Below are 24,234 nucleotides of genomic sequence, written 5' to 3'. Positions count from 1 at the left end.
TTATACATTTAATTTTGATGATAATTGTAGCTATCGCTCAAAATTAACACTTCCTTCTGCTATCAAGGAGAAGCTACTTAGAGAAAATTTTGTAACATATCCATATAGTCTTGCATTCATGTTCAGTGTCACTGAAGCCAATTCCCAGTGTACATGTTTAGTAATTATGTTTAATATGCAACCATACGAACAGATTAGTGATTCCTTACCAGAATTAAAATAACAGCAGGGAAGCAAAAATAGAAGTAGAGATTTATTAGAGAAGTTATCTAAAATACAATATTATTTTCCTTTTTAAATTAGAACATATATTATTTCAATGAAAAGATTTTGTATTATTTCTATGGTAATAATTTTTAAAGGTAACATTTAATTTAGAACATGTTTAATTAAAAAACCCAACACTACCATTAAGACATAACTAAGGCTGTTGACAGCATGGGTAAAAATGCAAAATAGTCTCAAAAATATTTACATGTCAGTTTCTTAAAATCTAAGAAGTCTAATTCTAAGTATTCATTTTGCTTAGCTTTCTCAAAATAACTTTTTTTTTTTCCTAAAATAATAGCTAGATTTTGTATTCCTGTGCTTCTTACAAAGCTTCAAGTTATCGTTAGTTACATGTACTACCACACCAGTGGATGAGGTTTCTTAAAATGGCTTATTTTGCTACCATCAAATCCTCTCCCAAGTAGCCAACATACTGTTACACCAAAGTTTCAGTTGCAGTAATAGTCACCAAAATGCACACAGCCACACATCCCCTGCTGCCCCCAACCCCACACCTCAACAACCCTTTCCCATTCGGCCAAGAGCCTTTCACATTTCATTAGCTGGCATTTCAGATGCAGAGCAAAAGAAAGAATGGATCTGGGAGACAAGATGTTGCCTGGGCACACATGGCAAAGTTTGATTTGGGCTTAGCAAAAAGGGGTTCCTCACAAACACAGCAATTCCTAACACTCTCAACGCTGAGGTTACTGGAAGGAGGCTCTGACTTCCCTGCTCTTCAAAGGCTGACATGGGCGCCAGTTGTCCACCATATGGCACACGGGCTCATTCTCAGCATTGAAGCAAAGGCCACGGAGTTTGCACATCTGTGGAAAAAGGCACAAATATCCTCAAAAAATGTATCCTCTCATTTCAGCAGAACTTTTAGAAACTACACATCTTGGGCCTGAACCAGAGCTCCAACTCAATGTTTTGCTGGTACTAGTAGTCTAGAGATGGCATCAGCACCCACATGTCTGCAATTCACCCACACCATTTCCAGCCTCGACACAGCCTCTCCTGTCCACAAAATATCCTGGCAAGCATAACTATGAAAGCACAAAAAACAAGGACAGACATTTTCTGAACTCTAAAGCAGAGAGCTGTTTTTCCTTGATATGAATTGAAATCCTTTAAGAATCCTCTGCAAGTTATACAGTTTTGGGTCTTTTTTTTTTTTTTTAAGTCCCCTTGAAATAATAACAATTATAAATGGCTTTACCCTTGGGTCAAAATACAACTGTTGAATAAATTCACGCTATCCTGATTTACAAATGCTGTGAGAGGGGAAAACCATTTCACATCAATAGGAACATACTGCATAGCTACAGTACTTTTTCCTAAAGTACAATTGTTATTTGCAAAATCTGAAGTAACAAAAGCACCTTTACGTCTAAACACCAATCTCCAAACCTCACGAAAAGACTGTGCCAAAATAACTCACCCCAAATATGATCTCACAAAGACAGGTAGAAGTGCTGATGAATATATGCAGGTGGGACACAGGATTTCCTACAGGTTTTTCCACATTCAAGGAAAAATGGCCTCAGCAGTGACCTGTCTCCATTAAACTCCACCTTCCAACCAAAACAAAGCTCAGAGCTCAACATCTGCCAGGAACTGCTGTGTCACAACAAATGGTAGCAGGTTTGCTACGCCCTGCTGTTACATCCAGCTTCTTTCTAGCTTTGGAAAGCCTATCTATCTTAAACCTTGCATCAATACTCTGATAGATGGTTTCTTGTTTCGACCAGTATGGGGAAAAAAAAAAAAAAAAAAAATCAAACTGCCACACAGTGTGGAAATATTGATGGTAATACAGAGGAACATGTTGGGGAGAAATAAATGGCAACTTTTACCACTTGTACGTGGTTGGAGTAGGTGTAGTAAAAAAACCACTATTTTGGTGAACGCACTCCTGCCTTGTAACAAAATCGTATTTGCAAAATTTGGATTATTAACAGCAGTAGGAATAGTCTGGAGTAAGTAAATAGTGTCAACTTGAATGCTCCCTTGCAGTTTACTAATGGGAATCAATCACTGCTATAGTTATTATTCCCAATAGTTCTTCCTCATCACTTATTATATGTTTTGTTAAGTTCTACAACAGCTCAGTTGCATTTTCTTTCGTATCAGATGAACAAACCTGCTAGAATTAGGTGCAGGTTGTTAGCATATCTGCCATCAATAAAAGATACTTAGGAATTTGAAGGTTAAACTAAAGCCCTTCAGAGCTGATTTGTATTTATAGGCCCCACATTCTATTTATATCCCTCAAGCACACAGATCTGAACCCAAGAATGGCATCTTGCCTCTACGTAATTTCATTAATGGATGGCACAGAAAGCTGGGGCCAAGAGTGACTTAATCTGCACAAGCTGCTTCCTACTAGGAAGACTATACTTCTCAGACTGGTCAACAGAGTATTTTCTTAGGCAGCAGACTTCTGGAATCTGCAAATTTTGCCTCTTCCGAACAATGCGAGCTTTATCAGAATCATCACAGATCTGCGTAGGATTTCCCAGTCTGTTCTGCAACAAACAGAACTTGCAGAAAGGGCTCTGTGTCCTGGAAATGCTGGAAAATCAATGGACCAACTACAGCTCTACAGTGTGAGACTGTGGATGCAGCACATGTGCTCCCCAGGTGCTTTGTAAACCTGTCCTTTTCAGGGCAAGTACATCCAGAGAGGTAATTGCATGTACAGCAAACCTGCTGATGCTCACAACACATGCTAGACTAACTCTGCATGTGCAAATGGACCTTTCATGCATGCCTCAATTTTACAAATTTTTACCACATGACAGCTCTAACCATGTATCCGGAAAATATCTGGTAATTTTTTTAACTTCTCCCCTCAATCTTCCCTGGAGTGTCCAAATAGAGAACAGCCTTACATTCTACAGCAAACTCTACATCCATGGGCAGAACCAGAGTCCTGTCAGAAGAGGATTATAACTTCAGACAGATATTTTTGACATCTGATGCTAAGCTAATACCCTGCACAGCTCTGCACTAACACTGCCAATTCACAGATCACCTGGTGGGCTAAACCGAAGCCATCAGTGTAACTCCAGTACACATCTACTGGCACCATCCACTGGAAACCTACCTGCTCAGGGCTCACAGTGATGGGCTCCTTCAGAACGTGCCAGATCACACATTCAAGCAGGGGTGGAGTGGTCAGTGAGCCAGGGTATGTCCAGTAGTCTCTGCATGCAGGAAGGAGTCCAGTGGGGTCAAAATTTGTAAAGGAAGCTTGCTTTCCCTAGAATAAAGTAAGCAGATGGGCTGATGTCAGGGAGAGACCACATACACACACAGGGATTGCAGCAGTGAAGCTTCCCAGGAAACCTCCATGTTTCTAGGAAGGCAGAAATGGAATGTGGCATCAAGTATTGCATACCAACTCCAGTACATATGGGATTAAATAATCTCAGCAATATATTTTTTATAATATTTTCAAGATATTGCTTTTCATATCAAATGCTGCATTTATGTTCCTTGGTCTTAAAAGATAGGAGTTGACCTTGCCTGAAAAACAACGAGATTTCAGATGCCACGTACACTGATTACATGGGAAACACAGAACCTGTGAGACCCGTTGGAGAGTCCATTGCAGTAAGCAGCAATATCCATTTACCTCAAAGGGAGCCCGATGAGAAAGATGACAGCATAATCTCATTTTTGTCCTTTTCTGCCCGTATTTCTCACTGGTACAGATCTTTACCCATATGAAGGTACCTAATTACTCACTAAGTACTTTTCGTTTCTCATTACTCAGCACAATAAAAATCACACACACACTGCACACAATAGTTAAAATAGAGGAAGACCTTTTTTCCCCTAAATTACATAACCTGATCAAACTGTTCATCTGAACGCTTTCTAGAAATAGCCAAGAGAAGCATGCACTCTTGGAAAAAGGAAATTTAGCCCACAGATGTGGGGAAATGGCTTTTCCATCTGTTACCACGGACTAGAAAGGGCACCTAGGAATGTAGTTTAGATTAAGAACATCAATCCTATCCTATAGGTTTAAATACAATTAGAAGACAGAGAAATGTAGTCACAAAGACAGGAAATAATCACTATTTCCACTACTCCATGCTCTCTACCTCTATATTCCAACCTGTTTTGCTTTTAGAATAATAAGAGCACCTGTGCTGATGGCAGGTGGGTTTGTTTTACTTTCATATATGCAGCAGGCTGGGAAGAAATAAAAAAAATCTACTTTCCAAAGAAGATAAAACAGCACAATTGTGATGGGTGTCCATCAACACAGGCCTGTTACCTTGGTTTGAATGGAGTTCAGAGCATCCACAACCTTCTGCATCTCAGGCTTGGCATTTCCCACCTGTAACACAAACCATATGAAAATAAAAATCACCACGCATTCTCATGACACCTATAGTTTTCTGTTAGAGTTCTCAAGGAAGCTTTTTTCCAGCTGCATTTTGTTACATAATTGGAGTATTACAACATAAGGGACTAGAACAGTCTCTGTAAAATCATGTCAGTTGACAGCGAGGACAAACAGGTCAGCCAAGGACACTGAAGAGAATAAAGCTATTTTCATTTACAGTGTGTGGACTTAATTTTGGACTTGAACTGTTCTTCTTTTATAGAAGTCACCCTGCTAATAAAATAATCACCTTCAGTGAGGCCAGAATGAAGTACAATGTACTGCTGGAGCAGACACCTCCTCCAGCTAGCTGTGAAGACAATTCAACTGACACAAAACACTCTGGCATTTAACTATGACAAGAAAAGGAAAACAGGTGTTATTTAGGCTGGTCACACTGCAGATTCATACACACAACTTGGCGAGTTACGCACATCATCTTTCACTGGTAAGAGTTATGGTAGCATCACTGCCTTGATGAAGGCAAGAAGGCTGCTACATGGCTGACACAGTGATGGATGGCAGTCATACTCCATGGCCAGTGTACAACTTTCACAGATAAAGGAAGGTAAGAATTTGGAGCACCACCTGATTTGCTATGGATTTAGGCAGTACAGCACAATTCTCTATTTTCTGATCTTAGGTTCCCCCCTCCAACACAATGAATGTGTTGGACAAATAAAGAAAAAGCTGAACAAACCTTCATGAAGATGCCCACCACAGCTAAACCATCAGGATGCTTCACAGCTTCAGCAAATTTACCATATTTTACATTCCAGTGAACAATATGGAGCTACAAGCAAGAAAACAAAGAAGCACTGTGACGGTCATATTCCATCCAGAATACTTTACAAATAAAGACCCAGGGAAGTAATTTATTAGGAGCAAGATGGTGTTCTACTGCTGAGGTTTGAAAGCTTTTGTGTACAGTTAAGAATTTACAGTTGAATTATTTATCTACTTTAAAGTTTCATTTATTCAAAGAGATTTCTATAATGCATCTTATTTTGCTTCTAATTCCTATTCTCTGGTGAGTTTTAAAGGCAAGCTGTGGCTGTATCATTCTGTTTTTCATGTGGTGAAACTCCTGTTATCTTCAGATATATTTTTTCCACATAGAGCCCACAGGATTTCAACACAGTATTTTAACACTATATATCCTGGAGTTCTTAGCACACTGACATATATTGCCAGTGTCAGAAAAAAGCAGAGAAGACACATTAACTATAGATTTGACTCACAATTTGAAAGTTACAAAAAAAAAAAAAAAGCAAAAAAAAAACAAAACAAAACAAAAAAAACCAGTCCTGTCCTTTTCTGGAAAAACTTGGGAAAGAATATGAAATTAATCTCTGGATCATGTTAGCCAGGATGTTACTTTCTTTTTAATTTCCCAGTTATTTCTAATTTAAGTTCACCAAGTTATTTTTATTTCCCCACACCTGCAAGTCAAGTTGAACAAGTAATTATGGTACTGTGAAAGACAGAAGGCAATTGAAAGTTTCTCACATAAGACAAAAGCGACTTCCCTCATGAAAAAGCAGCCGAGCCAACGAATTTGTGGGGAAATTTATTTTATCTGTTAATGTAAATCACAGGGATGTTCCACAAATGTGTATTTATGAATATATTTTAGAAGTCAGTCACAGAAACCAGAGGTAGATTTCTAAAACAAAAAGATGGGATACAAGGCACTAAAGTCACTCAGTTCCTGTGTCAGACCATAATATGGAGTCTTAACATGGTCTGAGGGACATCTGGAGTCTAAAGGGGGTCACAAAGAGTGCCTGTAAGATTGCACTTTACTCTCTGCCCTCATCATAGCTCCTCTTGATCCTTTGCTATCAAAATATGAAAAATATCTGCCACAAAATTATTCTGCTGCTTTTAAAAACACCTCTGATGCTAAAAACTTAAGCTAGGAAAAGTGGAGGTGTATGTACAGAGGTGCTGCAATTCTATTTCTTCATAATTTTCAAGAGTCACTGAGAAAGCAGGGGAAAAAACAGGTATTATCAATGCAGGGTTTTCTGTTTCTCTTTCATATGAAGTAGCTGAGAAAAGAAATATTAAAATTCTAATCTCTGCTCTTTTGCAAGGAGTATATTCTAAGGTGGCATCATACCAAAGTCTTCTATGGTAACCTTCTCCTATGAAGATTTGTAGAGAAGGTCCTACTGTGGTAGAATACTTTAAAAATCCCCTCATTGATTGTACAAAGAAGATACTGGAGAAGGTAAAGCATGTCCTACCTCTGCATCATACTTCACACCATCCACAGTGTGCTCAGATCCCTGGCCATCACAGGATCCCCAGTGAATGTGAAACTGCACCAGCCTGTAGACTCCATCCAGCGCTCCTCCTTGCAGCACTGCAAAGAAGAGCCTTTATTAGAAACACACGTAAGTTTTGTTATCAAGTCTCCCTTCGAACTGAAACAGCTGTCTCAAGTCTTTTATTTGATTTATAGTTCATTGCATGCTGCCATGCTACTCCAGATCATCCTCAATGGCACATTACTGCAACACACCAAAATTGATAATAAATGCATAAAAACGTGAGTGACTTTACAGTGAGCATCTCATCAGCAATTTAACAGGCATGCTAGTATTACAAGTGATGAGGGAAGATGTAACTTTTCTGTCACCAAAGAAATTTTAAAAAAGCCCTTTATAAGAGGCTCACATACAATCATTCTAAGGAGTACATTTGAACACCGAATCATCTTCCATGTACTAATGTACTCTGTTCTTTCATTTTAGACACTTCATCCATTTAGGCCTTAATCCTGCAAATCCTGTGGCAGATTGGATTGAGTAAAATGTCTTTTGTTCCAATTTAAACCTGAACACCTGTTAGCCATGGGTTAGCCTTGTTGAACCAAGGTAAAGCACTAGGCACAGGACAAGTGCGGTGATGTGAATTCAAATCTCTTGTCCTTCCCACTGCGGTAAAAATGACAATGCCTACACAGACAGATTTTTTTAAAACATGGATTGGAAACAAATTGTTTATTTATGGTCTCTATTATCTGGCATTACTCATGCTATGGGACTGCTCTGAGTGAAGTTCCCAGACACATTCTGATAATACAAGAGCAAGCTCCCTTAGTCTTAGTTTTATCCTTCTACTCCAACTGTGACCAATCACCATTATGACAGGCAGGATCAAGCCCTATCACTGCAAAATGCTCAGGGCACAGTGTCTCCTCCAGTGCAGCATAATGCATAGAAAAATATCAAATAGTTCTATTAAATAGATCTACTTATCAAAGTTATCAGAGCAAAGTTTCACACCAGTTTGTGCTTCAGCTGGGGTTTTTTTTTTTTCCTTACCTCCCCCCCCCAAGCACCTCAAATCCAAATTCAAAATTACATCTTTAAGTTGCTAATATTTAAAAAAACAAAAAATAATTTGAAGTGTTAGGTATTTTAAGACCCCAATTTTTCTCTATCAATATATACACAATAAAGTGACAGAAGAGTGTTGACATCAGATACTACATGTAAGTGTGCTCTTATATACATATGCCACAAATGATTCTGTGGAGTAAAGATGCTTTCCTCTCAGTCTGCAGTTAGTCTAGATACTAGCACAACATGTGCATGTGTGAAAACATACATCAAAGGCTGACTGGAAAACGTGGCTGCATGTTCAGGTTGGAAAAAGTCCCATTATATACAAGCATGGACAACATCAGCCGTGGATATAAACAGTAAGGTGAGAAGGATTTCACTAAAAAATTTGCAATACATGAAAATGAAGTAAGTTTTCTTAAAAATACATTAGTTTCCACCAGTCTTCCCTATGCAAGCAAAATTTGGTTCAGTGGACAAATCTAGCATTTGTCTAGGGCTCCTTTGCTAAATATATTTAGAAGTCTCCCAAGATGTATTTTTAGTTGAAAAACATTAATAGATGTTCCACTGCAACCTATGTAATTTCCAATACTGTAGCCAACAGACTAGGACTTGTCCTTCCTATTTCCAAGCTATGTGATCCAAAGAAGAATGGCTACTTAAAGTAACGAAATAGGAACATATTTTATTTTACTTTTACACTTCTGTATGTGCTAGTTGCTGAGAAACATAACTGTTTCAAGCACAGGACTACAAATCTGAGTACTTTTTTTCAGAACAGCAGCTGTAAAAAGGCATTACTTCCTTTTCGAAACGAAGCAACTGTTTGCTGTGTCTTTACAGATGCAAAATCATTTAATCCATACAATATAGTGTTTCATTTTAAAATGTTGCCATGGAGCTGCAATGTTTCAGTTCCTCTAGCTCACAGTCTTGCCAGTCGTTGCAGGTACAAATGGTCTGAGGTTCTACCACTCCTTGACCTCAGAAAGCACTAGCACAGCACAGGTTAATCTGCCATTATTAATCAATGGAAAGCATGCTGAAAAGCAGAACCATGCAATGTTCTTGAGTTCATTTGCAGTGTTATTTCTCTACACAAAGTTTGCTATAGTCTCAAAACCCCAAAAGATGCAGAAAAATCTCTTTGCAATTTTTGCTTACTTTTCTCATTCTGTGGGTCTCAAATCCAGCACTAGCTTATTTTGACTCACAGCAGAGCATTCAAAGAAAGTAATAATTAGATTAGTTTGAATGAATACAAATTCAACAGGCTTAATTACAGAATGGCCTTCTTGTTCTAGCCTATTAAGCAGTTATTTTAAACACTTTTCAGCCTTTCCAAGAAAGCAAATCTTTAAACTTAAAAGGCAAAGTAGGAATGATAGAGCTGCTTTTTTTTCTTCAGAAAAAAAGATTTTTAAACCGTAAATAAATGTTACCAGCTTTTGCCATATAAAAGTTCGTGGAGAATCAGAACAACATTCATACCACCAACTTCCCTGTCTTTGCTCCATGTGACAGGAATACCAACTTGAGGCTACAATGAAAAGAAGTCCAACCTTTCCATCCCTTTTTTAAAAAGGAAGGGGAAGTTCCAATCCATATTTGAGCATTTCATCATTAGCTCCCTTACTTTTGAAATCAGTATTAGTGAAAACCATCCTGAAAATACAGATATAACAGTGATCCTTTCCATTTTATTGCACGGCTTCAGGTGCCATGCTGCCTGAAGACAGCACAAGAAGAGCTGAATAAACTCTCTTTTCCCACAGATTCCATCTACTCAAGACAGTTTACATCATACTGGTCTTGTGTTACAACGCAAAGGTGACAGTTTGACAGTGCTCTTTCTTCTTTTCCACTCCAAGACATTTACTAGACAAATTTATTTCTTTAGGTTAAGAAATAGTAATTTTTCCCCATCACCCATTCTATCTTCTATCCTTTAATGGAAAAGTTATACTAGTAACATCTAGTAATTATATTTCACTGTTAAATGATCTCATAACATGGTCTAAATTAGAAGAACACAACTATTAACAGCACTAATTCAGGAAGACAAATAACCACATAAACTCTTCCATTTATGTGACTTATACTAACTGTGGGATTTCTTGGATACAGAAGGTGAAGTTGATTTGACTCCATTATACTTTTTGGGATTTTTGAAAACACACAGAAATCAAAGGGTGGTTTTCTGTGTCTGGTACAGCTGTTTACTGAGGCTACACACCTTCACTGTTCTATTTAAAGGCAAATGAGTGAGCAGGTATCCTTCCAATATAAAACAGAACAGCCTTGTAAAAAAATACTGTGGACCACTTCATACCTTTTTTCAGAAAGTGGCAGCATCCACATCTAAATTTTTGCAGGAATACTGTGGGAACTAGTGTTATTTAGTTAACTCTTATGGAATGTTCTCTCTATACAGAGCAGAAGACTAATAAATCTCATCAAGCCAATAAACATTAATCAAAACAGAGGAACTACAAAACTGATGTGTAAAACTGAATTCCTTCCTGTCATACAAATTAGTGTGACAAGAAAAAATACTATTGTAAAGTTGGTTAATCTGAGAAAATGCAGAATGACAAAATATTCTGCAAACTGCAATCACTGACTACAAATCTCCCTCCAGTAGCTGAAGTAATGGGTCCACTAGGGCACAGTAGATGTACAAAAGCTCCAAAGTTGGAGAATTAATTCAAATTGAGATTCCGCCAAACAAAAACCCAGCAGCAGGACATTTCAAGCATCTACCTCTGAGATCAGCCCTCCTGCACACACACAGCTTTCGCACAAAGAAAACCATGATTTTGTATCAACCCACAGTAGATGTGACATGCAACATTCTAGGTATATGTTTCTGCAATATGCACGTATGCAGAGAACATACATTTAGGTTAATATTTGGTAAGCTTTTGTGTATACAATGGAAAACAGGACTTGAAGAGACAACGCAGATGAAGCATTACTTGAGGCAAAGAAAAAACCTCCTTGAGCATCATGTACTATTAATGAAATGAAAAAGGCTTTATGAGGATGCTCAAGAATTAGCCTTGTGTTCTTATGCAAGGATGGTCCTCCCATCTGACAGACTAGAGTTCAGTTAGGGTGAGCTGTCAATTCTCTGAAATGTGGAATACAGAGAGTCACATTTTGTGAGATGTTTCCTTCTTTATGTTCTCTTTCAGGCATTCCTCCTAGGACATTGTATCATGACAAGCAACAAGAGAAAGACAGCACTGAAGCATCTGACTGTAGGGCTCATATTTGCAGAAAACATCTGTAATAGGTTTTGCTATGAGGGGGAAAAAAAAATAAAAAAATCGGTATATCATAAGGAAAAAAATACCAAAACAAACCTACTTCTGACCTTGCTAGAAATTTAGCCTGATAAGGCTACAAGGATGTTCCACAGAGATAGACCAGAATGAAACAGCTGCCAAAATACAGCAAGTCTGAAGATGTGTGTATCTGCAGCAGGTCAGTGGCTCCAATTCACCTCAGTTGAACTATTTCATCCAGACTGGACAGCAGCCAGAAAGACTCGGACCTGCTTCAGAACACCAAGTCATTTAGGTTCTTAACATTCCTACAACTCCCTCGGACCAGCAGGGCTTATTTCTAATGTAGTCTCTTAAAACAGAAATTCTCTGAAAATCGTAAGATGCTGTACTGAGACTCTGACATTTCGCACTATATAGGCTGACAACAACTTTAAGAACTAAGCTGGAAGCATTAAAATTCTCTTGGAAGTATCAACTGATTTCATTTCTAATAGTAATACTTAAATACTAATCCAGTGGATGCTTACTGTACTGAAAATGGTGTATTGGACAGCGTTCATACTATGCTGAAATCTAATGAAGGACTAACAAACTCAAGGTGTTACAGCATTGCCTCCAAGTATGCAGCAGTCCCTCAAGCCTGTAAGTAAATAAACAAATTATCAGCCTAGAAGAGTGGTAATCGTGACATTTGGCACACAGCTTCATTACATCAAACTTTTCCAAGTGGCCCCAACTGATAACAGCTGACAAGTTTCTCCAGGTTTTGCATTAAAAGTGCCTCTAAAGGAGAGATTAGCAAAAGGGAAGGAAGCTTCCATAACCTTAAATGCACAATCCAGATCAAATTTCTGCCCAGAAATTGCATATTAGAAAAAAAAAAAAAACAAAGAAAAAAAAAAACCACCCCAGTGCAAATGAAGAAGGGCACTTTTCTGTGAAGAAATGAAGACCTGGAACATGCAGGACTAATCCTGTGCCCTCTCATCTTCCTTTCCAATTCCTGGAAGTACTGGAGCTATTAAAGCCACTTGTTTACACAGACTTTGCAGCTTCTGGTGATCCCAGTTCACAGGAAAAATTACTTGAAGATCACATGTCCTTGAAACCCCTGACTCTTTAGCCAAGGCATGCACAACATTACTTGTGACATAAAGCAGGAGTCTGAGTACAGTCCCCAAAATCTTTAATCAATCAGTTCTCTGATTTCTGATCCAAAGAATCAAACACATTCATTGCATACACTACACTGCACTGTGGACCCTCAATCCACGACCCTATACTGATGACATGCAATCTTCTGGCATGTCGAATATTATATCTTTAGATCTGGGAAGCCTAAAAATACACCAGTGGCAGTGACTTCGATTAAGAGCTGTGCCTTAAAGACAGCAGACCCACATGTTTTCTTCTTTCATTGACCAGCTGAGGTAGAAGTGTAGGAGAAGAGCAACAGTGGCACTGTTTTCAAAGAAACTCACTGCCAACTGAGCAGTGCTAATGCCCTGGCTCTTCAATAACCACTGTAACAAAACAGATTAGTTTATTTACAGTGAGTCATAATTCAAGACAGCTGAAGTGCATGCATTAATATTTACAACTGTAGAAAGAATCAGGTAATATATTGGATTACAACTACTAAAAGACTCTCAAGGGGAGCTAGCATCAAGGCGAATACAATATTTTCATTTTCAAGGTCTTCTCATAATTTTTAAGTTCTACTGTGACTTTGCATTTGCAAAAATGTCACGTTTGCTTGGGACACTGACTTGAATTTCCATACTCTAGCTCAGCAGTAAGGAGAAGGAAACAATTAAGAGACTTACCCACAAGCATAAATTACCAGCCCATTTTGTAAAATCTCCAGAGTTTTACACCATAGTTGCAATTCACTTCTGTCAGGTTCTACAGCTAAAATATGATATTTTAACATTCTCATAGAACAAATTCATGGCTGATTGACTTTCCTCTTATAAGCTCATCAAACCCTTGATCAGAAAACACAGAATACACAGTATACTGTTGTAAACATGTCTCACTTGAATTTCAGAACTCAGATAAGTTCTCAAACACTTTCTGGAAAAACTCAAACAAGAGAACATACTATGTATGTTACAAAATCTTTCAAGCTCTTGAGGTTTTTTTGAGCAGAGTCACATCCTGTGGTTTTACGGCTCCAAGAGGTCACTGTTTACTTCTGTCTTTTAAAGTGAGGGAAGTGATACACAAGAAGACTGGAATATGCAATGTTTAATATGACAAAAGAAGTACCCTTAATGAGACTCCTCTGCTGTAAAATTCCTGGATTACACTAACACACCTTATTTTAAGAATTATCATCATCACTTTTTTCACTTGTACACATAAGGTCTGGTTCCATCACAAGAGTGGATGAAAGTGAATTCAAAGTTTTATTCCTAGCGACACTTATCATAACGACTTTTTACTGTCAAAATAAAGAAGAAAACTTTAAAATTAAATCATTTTAAAGATTAATGCCTACAAACACTTTACATTGCACTACTGTTAAAATACAGTGGACATGAAAATTAAGAAAACAACTGCAAGAACGGAAGGCAAAGACTAAGTAACAACTGAATGGGGAAGTTGACAGCTCAGTTTCTACATACAAACTCAAGAAAGCATTCCAAAAGGCTCCAAAGACACAAAATAGAAAATACTATTTTATGTAAGGGAAAATCACGGAGTTTTTCCAGACAAAAAAAATTTCATTAACATGGCAAAGCTGGCTTGTGAATATCCTATCCATACAGCACTTCTACCAACTTTCAACTGTGAAATACAAAGAGGATTCACTTTGGGAGTTAACAAGAACCTTTGCATAGCTGTCACACAACCCAAGACAGTTGCTACAAGAACTGAAATAAAAGCTTTGGAAACAATTATTTGCAAGAGGGTTTTCCTAAGCATTGTTAGTAGCTAGGCATAGCTAAAAAAATAAATATGAAAGTGAAACAAAGTCAGGTTCAAAATCTATCACAAACAAATTAATATAACTTCCCTGTTAAAAATTCATAAGAGAAAATTGTATAGTCATAAACATAGTTAAAATCTGAACCATGAGTTGTCTTTAAAGCTCCACTAATTAATAATCTTCTAAAAGCAAAGAAGGAAACACTTTCTTATGTGAAGTTACATCAGTTACATAAATTGTGCATAAGGTTCTTTTTGTTGAAAAAGCTGAACTTTTATTTTTCTTTCTTACTCACAGTAATATAGATATCATTTTAAGGAATCCCATTTTTTATTTCAGTTTTTCACAGATACGTGCAGCAGCTTCCTACAACTTCCCTGATGGATACATGTAATGTAACAAATACACATTCTGCAGCAAAAAATACCAAAAATGTTATTAGTCTTATATCTACTTGTTCTCATTTGTGATCAACACTACCCACAATTAATATTTTCTGAATCAAAGAAATAAATAATAGCTTCTTTCAGAGAGTTTTATCCAAACATGCATCTTAGCATTTTTACCTACTTTTATAATGCTATTACTACCTGTTTGGGATTTTTCTTTAATTGCAAGAACTCGTTGTACATATTGGGAAGAACAGGAGTGTTCAAACAGATATTAAGACCTAGAACTGCTGTTCAGCTTGCTCCAGTGGGGTTAGTCATGAGACTGGCAGTTCTTAATGAAATGGATGTACTTTGCATGCAGTTACTCATCTTGAAGATTATTCATAAACAATGATCTTATTACTTCATTTTGTGCCTACTACTACAGATAATTCATTACCACATACGGGACAGCTCATAGAAACAAGCAATACAGCCCGTGGGAAGTATTTACAGGATATTATTCCATTGTCTTCTGAAAAACATACCAGCACATCACATAACCTCACACAGCTTCTCCCTGTGAGTGCTGTGTGATGTCTAACCAAGAACTGAGTACACACATTTGAGTCTCAAAATTCAGAATCAAGCAGATACAAGTCAAAGACAGCTCTATGTTGTGTAAGGAAAGTAGGTTACCTAGTTAACTGCATACAAATGAAGCCATTAAGTGTGCTGCCAGGTAGATTCTATGCACTGTAAATGTCAGTAGAGGAAGTCTAGTAGTGAATGATCCACCCTCACCTAGCTTCACAGAAATCTGTTTAGTGGATTTTGTTTCTAAAGAATAATAATTTTTTTATTCACTAATAGAGATACTGAGAATATTTCTACTTGCATTTCCTATCCTCCCACTCTGAAAGCTGTGTCACCACATATTTGTCAAAGGATCCCTGTCACAGATGTTCTGGTTTTGCACTGACATCTCATAAAAAAAAACCAAAAAACATTCTTCCTACAGACGTTTCTGTAAATTATTTTACGTTCCTGCCATTTTGCCTCACAACCTGATTTTCACAGTTCTTTCCAGACTTAGGTACGCACAAAGTGAACACAATAGATTTTTACACTGTGGAGACCTGAACCTGATTCCTTTGGGCTCAGTGAGAGCAGGATGGCAGAAGAGCAGACTTGCATCTGGTAAGAAACGAATACCTTTTTTTGTACTCTGGATCATTTACCTTATTCTCCACGACACTTAAATTGAACACAATGCAGCTCCTTTAGCTTCCCAGTGTTTCAGAAAAATAAATAGAGGTCAGAATATCTTTTTCCTCTTCTTTTTAAAACCATACAAATATTAGCATTGATGCTTTTTGTAAATTATATATTGACCTATGTGTATTTATACAACTGTTACATTTATATCTGACCACTTAATACTGTTCAGCATAAAGACTACTGTTAAAATACAAAGTCTTATTCTTAGAGCACTGCTGAATGTCTGTTATACTGCTGTATTACATTAGTTACAAAAACCTCATATTTTTAGCAGGCACAGATCATCTGGTTTCAGCACCATTCCCTAAATGACATGGCCAACAAAACACTGAGGAAAAGCATGACACTTGTTCAAGCAGCTAAATCAGGCAGTGTCTAGAGAAGGCAGTGACTTACAACAGGACTGTTTTTGTTGTCCAAATTAAAAATAAAGGCACATTCATTGTGAAAGGGTGATGATTTCTGCAAATGCAGAACTATGAAAAACTACAATCAAAGACAATGTACAGAACCCTTGTTGCAAGAACAGCTTGCATTTAGTCTGTCCATCAGAAAGGCTGTTCCTTTCAGGAAGGATTACTGAAGGTTTGCAAGAGTCAGTGATTAATTTCATCACAGCACAAAGAACAGCAAGACACTGGGGACCAACAGTTTGCCTGCTAGCAAACTTTGCAGGAATATGTCAGACACTTCATCTAGAACGCCCAGTGTTTGAAATGTCAGGGATAATGCTTTCTTTAATTACAAAAGGACAAAAAGGTATTTTCTAATCATTCCTCTCTTCCTGCACTAACCTGGGAGCATACTTCATACTGGTTTCAGAAAGATGAAATAATATTTTGATAACCAAAGAAACTATTTCCAAACTATTTCCACTTCAAATTGTTAACTGCAATCTTTTGCTATTCTAAGGCCATGTTTTTTCCTACAATGCATTTTGCCTCTTCTTTTAACCATACGATCAGTAGCTTATGATAACCTATGCCTAAAATTATTCCTGTTGAATATTTTTATTTTTTTTTATTTCCACAGCCAAGCCCTTATCCAGATCCTTCTGATTTATACAAAAATAAACCAATTCACTTCACTGGAGTTTAGCTGCCTAAAAAGCCTTAGTTTTCTTCTAACGGGATCTCAGTTTCCTGTTTGCTAAATCCTCATCTTACAGAAGCCAAAACATTTTGGTAGGCTTTCATCCTTATAAAACCCTTATGGATTTAGTATACATTTTAGTAGGAGTATTAGTAGCAATTTCTGCCATTCCCCTCCTGCACATGAAGGTGAAGTCTCACCTGACTTGTCAGAAGAATCATCAAACTCCACGTTGAAGGAGTGCCCGTTGTTGACGATGTTTCTGGCCGTGCTGGCATCGTAACTGAAGCTAAGAGGCTTCAGAGAGGAGTCGTACTTGGCGGACTTGCGGCAGATGTCAATAGGGGACTGGCGCTCTCCATTGGCGATGGGAAAGTGCTCATGCCAGTGAGCTGGTCCTGAAAGACAGCGGAAAGCAACTCAGCGCGAAAAGACACAAAGTTCAAAGGGAGATATAAGCGATAACCCTCCCTCTGGAAATCGGGATGTTCGAACACCAGCATCAGCCTTTAAATGCGTACCACTCGTGTGGGCTGGCGGTGGGGGCCGCACGGGCGAGCGGAGATCCCACCTGGGCACCGAGGCGCCCGGCAGCCCTTTAGCCCCGGTGGGGACTGCACCGGGGAGTCCTCGGGGCCACCCCGTCCCGGGGAGCAGCGCAAGTCGCTCCCTTCCCGAAGTAAAGGAACGTCAGCAGGGAAGCAGGAGATGCTCCGGCACAGGGTGCGGAGAGCCGGGCAGGCTGCCTGGGCGCAGGTGCATTTCAAGGTTACGAGAAAAAGCCGCCACCGAGCTCACTGCCGCTCCGGGCAAGGGCTCCGCGGGGCGGCAGCGGGCGCGTCCGGGCGCGGCTCCCGCGGAGCTGCCGGCAGGTGTCCCGCACCGCCGGGCACTCACCGTCGTGGCTGCCGTATCCCCAGTGGTGGGACATGGTGCGCGGCCCTGATCCGCCCGTGCAGGCTCTCACAGCGCCGGAGCCCCAGCGCGCTCTCAGGGGCTTTTATAGGCTCCCGCCAACTCCATGCCCTTCTCCGCGGCCGGAGGAGGGGTGGGGAGTGAGGGTGAGGGCGGAGGGAGACTCCGCTGGGGGCGGAGAGAGCGGTCCCGGTAATCCGCGATCGGCCGCGGAGCTGTGGCGGGCCCGGCGAAGAGCGCCCCCAGCAGGCGGGCGGTGCAGGCGGTGCGGCGCGGCCGCAGGCAGGGCGGCGGTGCCGGGAGGTGCCGGGAGGTGCTGGCCGGTGCCGGGCCCCCTCCGGCCCCCCCTCCGGCCCCCCCTCCGGGCCCACTCCGCGCCCCCGCCCTCCTTCCTCGCTGCCGCTCCCCGCGCTGCCGCCCTCCTTCCGCGCATCGCGCACCTGCGGGCGGTGCGGGGCGCCGTGACCTTGGGAGGTGCCGGCGGTCGGGCCGAGCAGCGCGCCGGGAGGCGGTACGGGGCGGGCGGCGGGTGCGAGACAGGGAGCGGGTGTGCGTCCGTGTGTCCTTCTGTGCGTGTGTGTGTCCCTCTGTGTGTGTGCCTGTGTGTGTACGTACGTGCGGGTGCGCGGTGCGGCACGGCGGTCGGGTGCTGCTCCCTGCCGGGAGCGGAGGGAAAAGAGGGAAAAGGGCAGCCCGGCAGGGCAGTTCGGCCGTGCCGGAGGGTCCTGCAGCCAGGGTTTGGCATAGGTGCCAGGGTTTGGCATAGGTGCCAGGGTTTGCAGGCGGAGATCGGCGGAGTTGAGGAGAGCAGCTGTGCTGGGGTTTCAGAAGAACGGGGACGTCACCGCTCATTGCTCCGTAGTGCCTTTCTCCTGATCGCCTCCGGAGAAGCTGCAGGTCGAGCTGCGCTTACGTGTAATTCTTACCATCGAGGCGCTACACACTTACCTATGAGTGCGGCTCAGCTACCGCTCTCGAGGCTGGATTAGCGAGAACAAAACTGTGCAGTACATATTTCAGATGTTTTCCTATTGCGCAACGCTCCGGTGTTCCGTGGCAGGACCGGAGGGAGCGGGCCTTGGCAGCCCTTCCAGCGGCGGCTGTGTTCGGTGTCGTGCCCGCTTCCCTCGGGCCGGCGCTGCGGTGGGACGGGCTGGCCCCGAGGGGCAGCTCCTACACGAGTGGGCTTGCAGATGGTCCTGCTTGACGGCTTTTCTTCTTGAAGGCTTTTCTGTGTCTTGAGCTGAGCAGTTTTCGGTATGGAAATTACATTGGAACTTAACCCCAATTTCTTGTTAAGATGGTTTATTCAAATCTGGTTTGAATGTTTTTCTGTTGTGATTTAACCACAGGGGTCTAGATTCTGTTTTCAGTGAGGTAATTGTAAATCTAGAATAACAACACCAGAATGACTTCATAATTTACATTCAGCATTGTAAAATCTGTGTCTTTTGTTTGTATTTGTAAGAGGAGGGAGAAAAGTCTATTTGTGTAATGGGTACTATTGGTAACAGCAAACGTAACCAGCTGGAAATTGCTTACAAAAATTACCGCCATTTCTCAGACCCTTTAGAATATAAGTAGAAAATATTTAAAGCTTATTAGTGATTAACACAGTGTGTGTCCTCACATTTGCATGCCTCATTATGGTTTAATGACCACAAAATGGAAATGTGATGGCAAAACTGTACACACAGAAGTTATTTAGAAATGGCTGTGGCGTGTGATGTAGAATAACAAACAGAAATGCATGTTACAGATTTATTAGTCATTCCTCATTTGCTTATTGTAGATACTTTGCATCAATCACTTGCAAATCTGCCAGTTGTGCTGTCCAGCATATCGACAGTCAGTAAGTGCAGAGAGATACACAAATCCATGTAGGTAAGAGCCCTTGAAAAGCAAAGCAAAAAAAGTCCCTTTATGTTATTAGAAGGAATACAGTTTTGGTACCTTTGAGAAGGTTTCCTTCCATTCTATTTTACTATTGAAAAAATCCATTTAGCCTGATTCTTCTGTACTCTTAAAAGTCAAGCTTCCACTGACGTCAACAGGAGTACCATATAAAGGACAAGTACAGGATTAAAAATGACACAATGTTTGGCATGGTAGGCTTCTTAAAAGATGTCAGGGTTCTTACCAGGGAAATTAAGTCAGTCACCAGCATCACCAAGGGACTGGGATTTTTATTTACTTGAATCTTCATTTTCTTATCAGTAGGTACATGCTAAGCACGCAGACATATATCCACAAATACAAAGTCCAGTGGTCTTAAAATCAAATACCTGTTTTCCTTGATCATTCAGCAATACTTGCAGGCTTGAGCCCATGCCAAGGGACTAATGAGAGCCTGGCATTGACTTGGGGTTGTTGATTCCAGCCTCTTTCTTTTCTGTCTCCCACCTGCATCGGACTCATAATCTGTGACTGTGGTTTTACGGAAGAATGCAGTTCCTCAGACAAAGCCATAAGCTATCCCTGAGAGGAAGGTGGATACTAGAAGTGGTACAATTGATAACACTGCACATGGGTGAAGCTGCAAGGCATGTTAGCAACAGCAAAAGGACACAATACACATCAGCTCAGTGCCTGCAGCAGTTCAGGCTTCTCACAGAAATCCAAACTATGCTCCATGAGGCTGCTCCTCTCTCCCACAGTTGTGATTAAGTTGGAATGATGCACACCAATGAGGCCTACTTGCATGTACAGAATGTGTAGGAGCAGTTCCTAAAGCACATGTTCACAAATCCTGTGGCAACAGAAGCATTATAAATACATTTCAAGCAATGCAACTACAGGGAACAGATCCGGTAATTACTGTAGCCATTTGGTTACTCATGATTGACATTGACATTTTGGGTAGAAAAGATGCCACTGTAATCTTGTCTCCCTTTTCTGTCACTACCAGTACCACATACTGTGAAGGTTTTTAGAAACTAATCAAACCAGATCCTATTCTTCATTTCTCCTCAGTTTCTTAGAGTCAGATCACATCTGAATGTGGTAAAAAAAAAAGGTGTTTCTAGATTTGATGGTACTTTTGATTTATATTAAATACAAATAGAAGCAGCATCAATAGCTTCAGTAAGTGCAAACTCTTCACTCAGTCAGATACCTCCATGTTTATTGTACTCACTTGTGGGCAAAGGACAGTACAAAGCTTATACATCACTTAGGCCCCACTTGAATTCTGTTTTGAAGTTTTACATGCCACAGAACAGTTGTTGACTCTGTGCCCAGGAAGGGCACATCCTGTTTTTATATGTTTTATAAAATTTCCTGAGATATGTTTTACTGTGATTATTATTACTTGTGAAATACTGTAAATGTCAGTACTGATGGAAAATGGCACAGTCTTCCATATCAAAGTCTTTTTTTTTCCTTTATAAATTACCAACTTCTAGTAGTACTCCAGCTGCAAGAGTGATGACACATCACACAGTCACTGCTAGACATTTTCAGCAGAAGTGCATTCAATGATTATAGTTAAATCTACCTTCTAATTTTCATGGTAGATGTTCAACTCTGAAAATCCATTTTCCATCTTTTTTTAACATTAGCAGTCATGTTGCTGTTCAGTGCTGAGCAAGACACAGAAGAACCTTCTAGTGTTCTGATTCATTATAGCAATTCTGTGAAAGTTAAATACACATATGAAAATAAAAGTAATTTTTGGTCCTTAGTCAGGTTAGAGTACTTTCTTGTATTATAAAAATTATGGTTTACTACTAATTTCTAATGAGAGACTAATGCAACTGCTAGCAAAGCAGGCTTCGTGACATGTCAGTGCAATGGAAAAAGCCTGACTGCCTCTCTTGCTGAGTTCTAACTATTGCTGGTACAAGCCACTTGTATTTTGAAATAGACCATACTTAAGTAATCTCTACTGTAATAACGAATAATCTTGACTAAACTTGTTTCCAGACAAAAGCTATTTGTCATGGTTCAGCGATTTTACATCCACATGATAAAGCCCTGTGCAGTGTAAAATTAATGTCAATAAGGACATTTTAGTTAAGCCCTGCATCTTTAGGGAAATCTCTGTGCATGTGCCTTCTCATACCAGGCTAATGTATTGGTTCACTAGCTGCCATGATGTTTTGGACTGTCTCACAACCTGGACTTTCAGTGTCTGGTCTTTACAGTTTCATGTGCTATTTCCTTGTTCATGTGATAGTGTGCCTTCCTCCTCACACATGAATGTGTCTGTGGTCATGATCTGACTCCTCACTATGTAACTTTCTGCAAATACACTCCATAATGTTTTGAAAACCTCTGCCTCCTTCAGCTATCATTGTGCCATGAGGTAAACTTGCATCAACTCCCACTGGAAGTCTATTGCCAGGATGAACATGAGCACATTGCAAGGCAACAGCAGCAGCAGCAGCTCACCCGTCTGACACAGTACAACACTGCACATGCAAAGGATTTAAAACTGGCTTATAAAATAATCAAAGCCATCAGCTTCCAGCTGGTCACGGGGAAGGCACTTAGTATTGTCTGCCAAGAGCTGCCAGCACTATTTGGAAGATAGAGGAGATAATGTTAACTCTAGAGTTCCTGTCCACCAAGGTCAGCAAGTTGTAGATTCTTTTTTTAAGAAGTTACAAGCATCCAAAAGTATCCATCATCTTGCTTCTGAGATCCTCAGAAAGTTCAGGAACCAAAAAGTTGCTTTTGGCTAGAACATAAAACATTTTTATTGCACTGGTACAGAGTGATGAAAATGAAAGGCTTTCCTCTGCTGTAGTCACAAATAGTTGATGTAGCACATACTCATATTTGGACATACTACAGCTTTAAGAGCACTAAAATGAGTGCAGTGTGAATGAGAAGGGAATTCTCAAAAGAAAGTAAACTTTTGTATCTCTCAAAAAAAAAAAAAAACAAACAGGAAATGAGTTTATGAAATTGAACTAAAGAGGACAGAAATGGAAACAAAAAAGAGGACTACCTAATTATGAACGCTAAGAGATAGCCATGGGAAAAGGATTGAATCTTACCTCTAAGTACAGCTGAAAGAAAGAATAGAAAATAGATTTGTGAGAAAATTTAGTATTTACCTTGGTGTCAACTATTACCATATTAATGTTCATATACATGAATAATTGTATGTACCTGAGTAATTCTGTTAGGTTCTCTGATGAGTTTATTAATGCTATCTGTACTGCTAAATGTAGATCAATTAAATCACCTGAACTTAAAACAAAAAAAGAACCACAAAATCAAACAGCCATATCACTTTCATTTATTGCTTGCAAGTAAAAATGTAAAATTTAGGAAGAAATGGGGTTTGAACTTCTGTGACATCTTAATTTCAAATTAAATAAAACAAAAGCACACAGCACACTGTAAGGTATTCTGTTTTTCTTATTAGAGACCATGCCATACTCTGCTGTTGTTTGCTGAATGTGTAAAGTGAAGGCACTGAAAATAGTATTCAACCAGATACCCCTGTAATGGACATTCTCAGATTTGCTTTACATGAGATCCTATACAAATCTCTTACTTTGAGTACAGGAATGCTGCTGCTTCTCAGGATAGAAGGGAATGGTGGCAAGCTCCTCTTTCACCCTTTAAAATAACTTTATACTCCAGCTACAGACAGTGTAATGAAAATTCTCATGAGCTGGGAAAAGTAGTGCTAAGTACATAGAGGGACTATGAGCAGTGTGCAGAGCAGTGACCAAAGGAGAGCTTCCACAGGAGCTCTCAGTTGCCCCCAGGATGGGAGTTGGATTGTGGCTGAACACCAATGACTGCACTGTGCAAAGCTTCCAAGTGTCGTGTCACAAGGGAATAAATATATATTTATTTTTTTTTAGTTTCTCTTGCTAAAGTTTTACATCCAAACTAGCAGGAAATAGCAGAGTATACCCTCTTAATAAAAAAAGACCTTCACCTAGCTTTGTCCAAGAGCCCTTCACATGCATCTGTGTCTTTTGCCATCCATGGATGTAAAGAAGAAGAATGGGTACAAACCCTAACCTTTGATCCAAAGCCTACACCAAAGGCCTCCAGTTCAAATTAAATACTGCAAATTGAACTGGACAATCCTAGCAGCTGTGTGACTCTCTGAATTGGTGGTAGTTTAAAAGCAGCAATGCAACATGCCAAGGTTTGCAAATACTTAATAAACTGATGAAATAGCCAGATAATGCATACCTCTTATTTGGTTCCTGGGAAAATGGTTGAGTTTTATTTTGACAAAAGTATCTGTTGGTTTGTTGGTTTCTCAGTAAGATACTGAGAAATCTCTTTTGCTATATATATCTACATCAAGCTACCACTAAATGAAAGCTTCTACATTCAC

At 39.9% G+C, this 24,234-nt stretch overlaps 1 protein-coding gene across 2 annotated transcripts; it reads right to left on the bottom strand.

Moving 5' to 3' along the window:
* Nucleotides 1–240: 240 nt before the first annotated feature.
* On the bottom strand, nucleotides 241–18,060 carry LOC134042513 (carbonic anhydrase 2). Of its 2 annotated transcripts, XM_062489985.1 has the most exons (7): nucleotides 17,904–18,060; nucleotides 17,207–17,404; nucleotides 6,928–7,046; nucleotides 5,376–5,468; nucleotides 4,565–4,627; nucleotides 3,383–3,538; nucleotides 241–1,097 (listed from the first exon to the last, which is right to left on the bottom strand). In XM_062489985.1, exons 1-7 carry the CDS (start codon nucleotides 17,935–17,937, stop codon nucleotides 978–980), a joined length of 783 nt encoding a protein of 260 aa, XP_062345969.1. In that variant the 5' UTR covers nucleotides 17,938–18,060; the 3' UTR covers nucleotides 241–977. The 2 variants fall into 2 exon arrangements, with proteins under 2 accessions (XP_062345969.1, XP_062345978.1); XM_062489994.1 differs by lacking the exons at nucleotides 17,207–17,404; nucleotides 17,904–18,060 and adding an exon at nucleotides 13,154–13,178.
* Between the last annotated feature and the right edge of the window lie 6,174 nt (nucleotides 18,061–24,234).

This window comes from Cinclus cinclus, chromosome 1 (assembly GCF_963662255.1).
Source record: "Cinclus cinclus chromosome 1, bCinCin1.1, whole genome shotgun sequence".
NCBI lineage: Eukaryota > Metazoa > Chordata > Aves > Passeriformes > Cinclidae > Cinclus > Cinclus cinclus.
Note: the sequence above shows the minus strand (reverse complement) of the source record. Positions and strands in the feature narration are given on the sequence as shown.

Bases quoted from the DNA above. Each gene is read 5' to 3' on its own strand.
- LOC134042513 (XM_062489985.1), bottom strand. From the start codon at position 17,937: ATGTCCCACCACTGGGGATACGGCAGCCACGACG. The intron at 7,047-17,206 runs GTGAGACTTCAC...TCTTCTTTGCAG, and splicing joins TGATTCTTCTGACAAGTCAG to TGCTGCAAGGAGGAGCGCTG. The intron at 3,539-4,564 runs GTAACAGGCCTG...ACTTTATTCTAG, and splicing joins TGAACTCCATTCAAACCAAG to GGAAAGCAAGCTTCCTTTAC.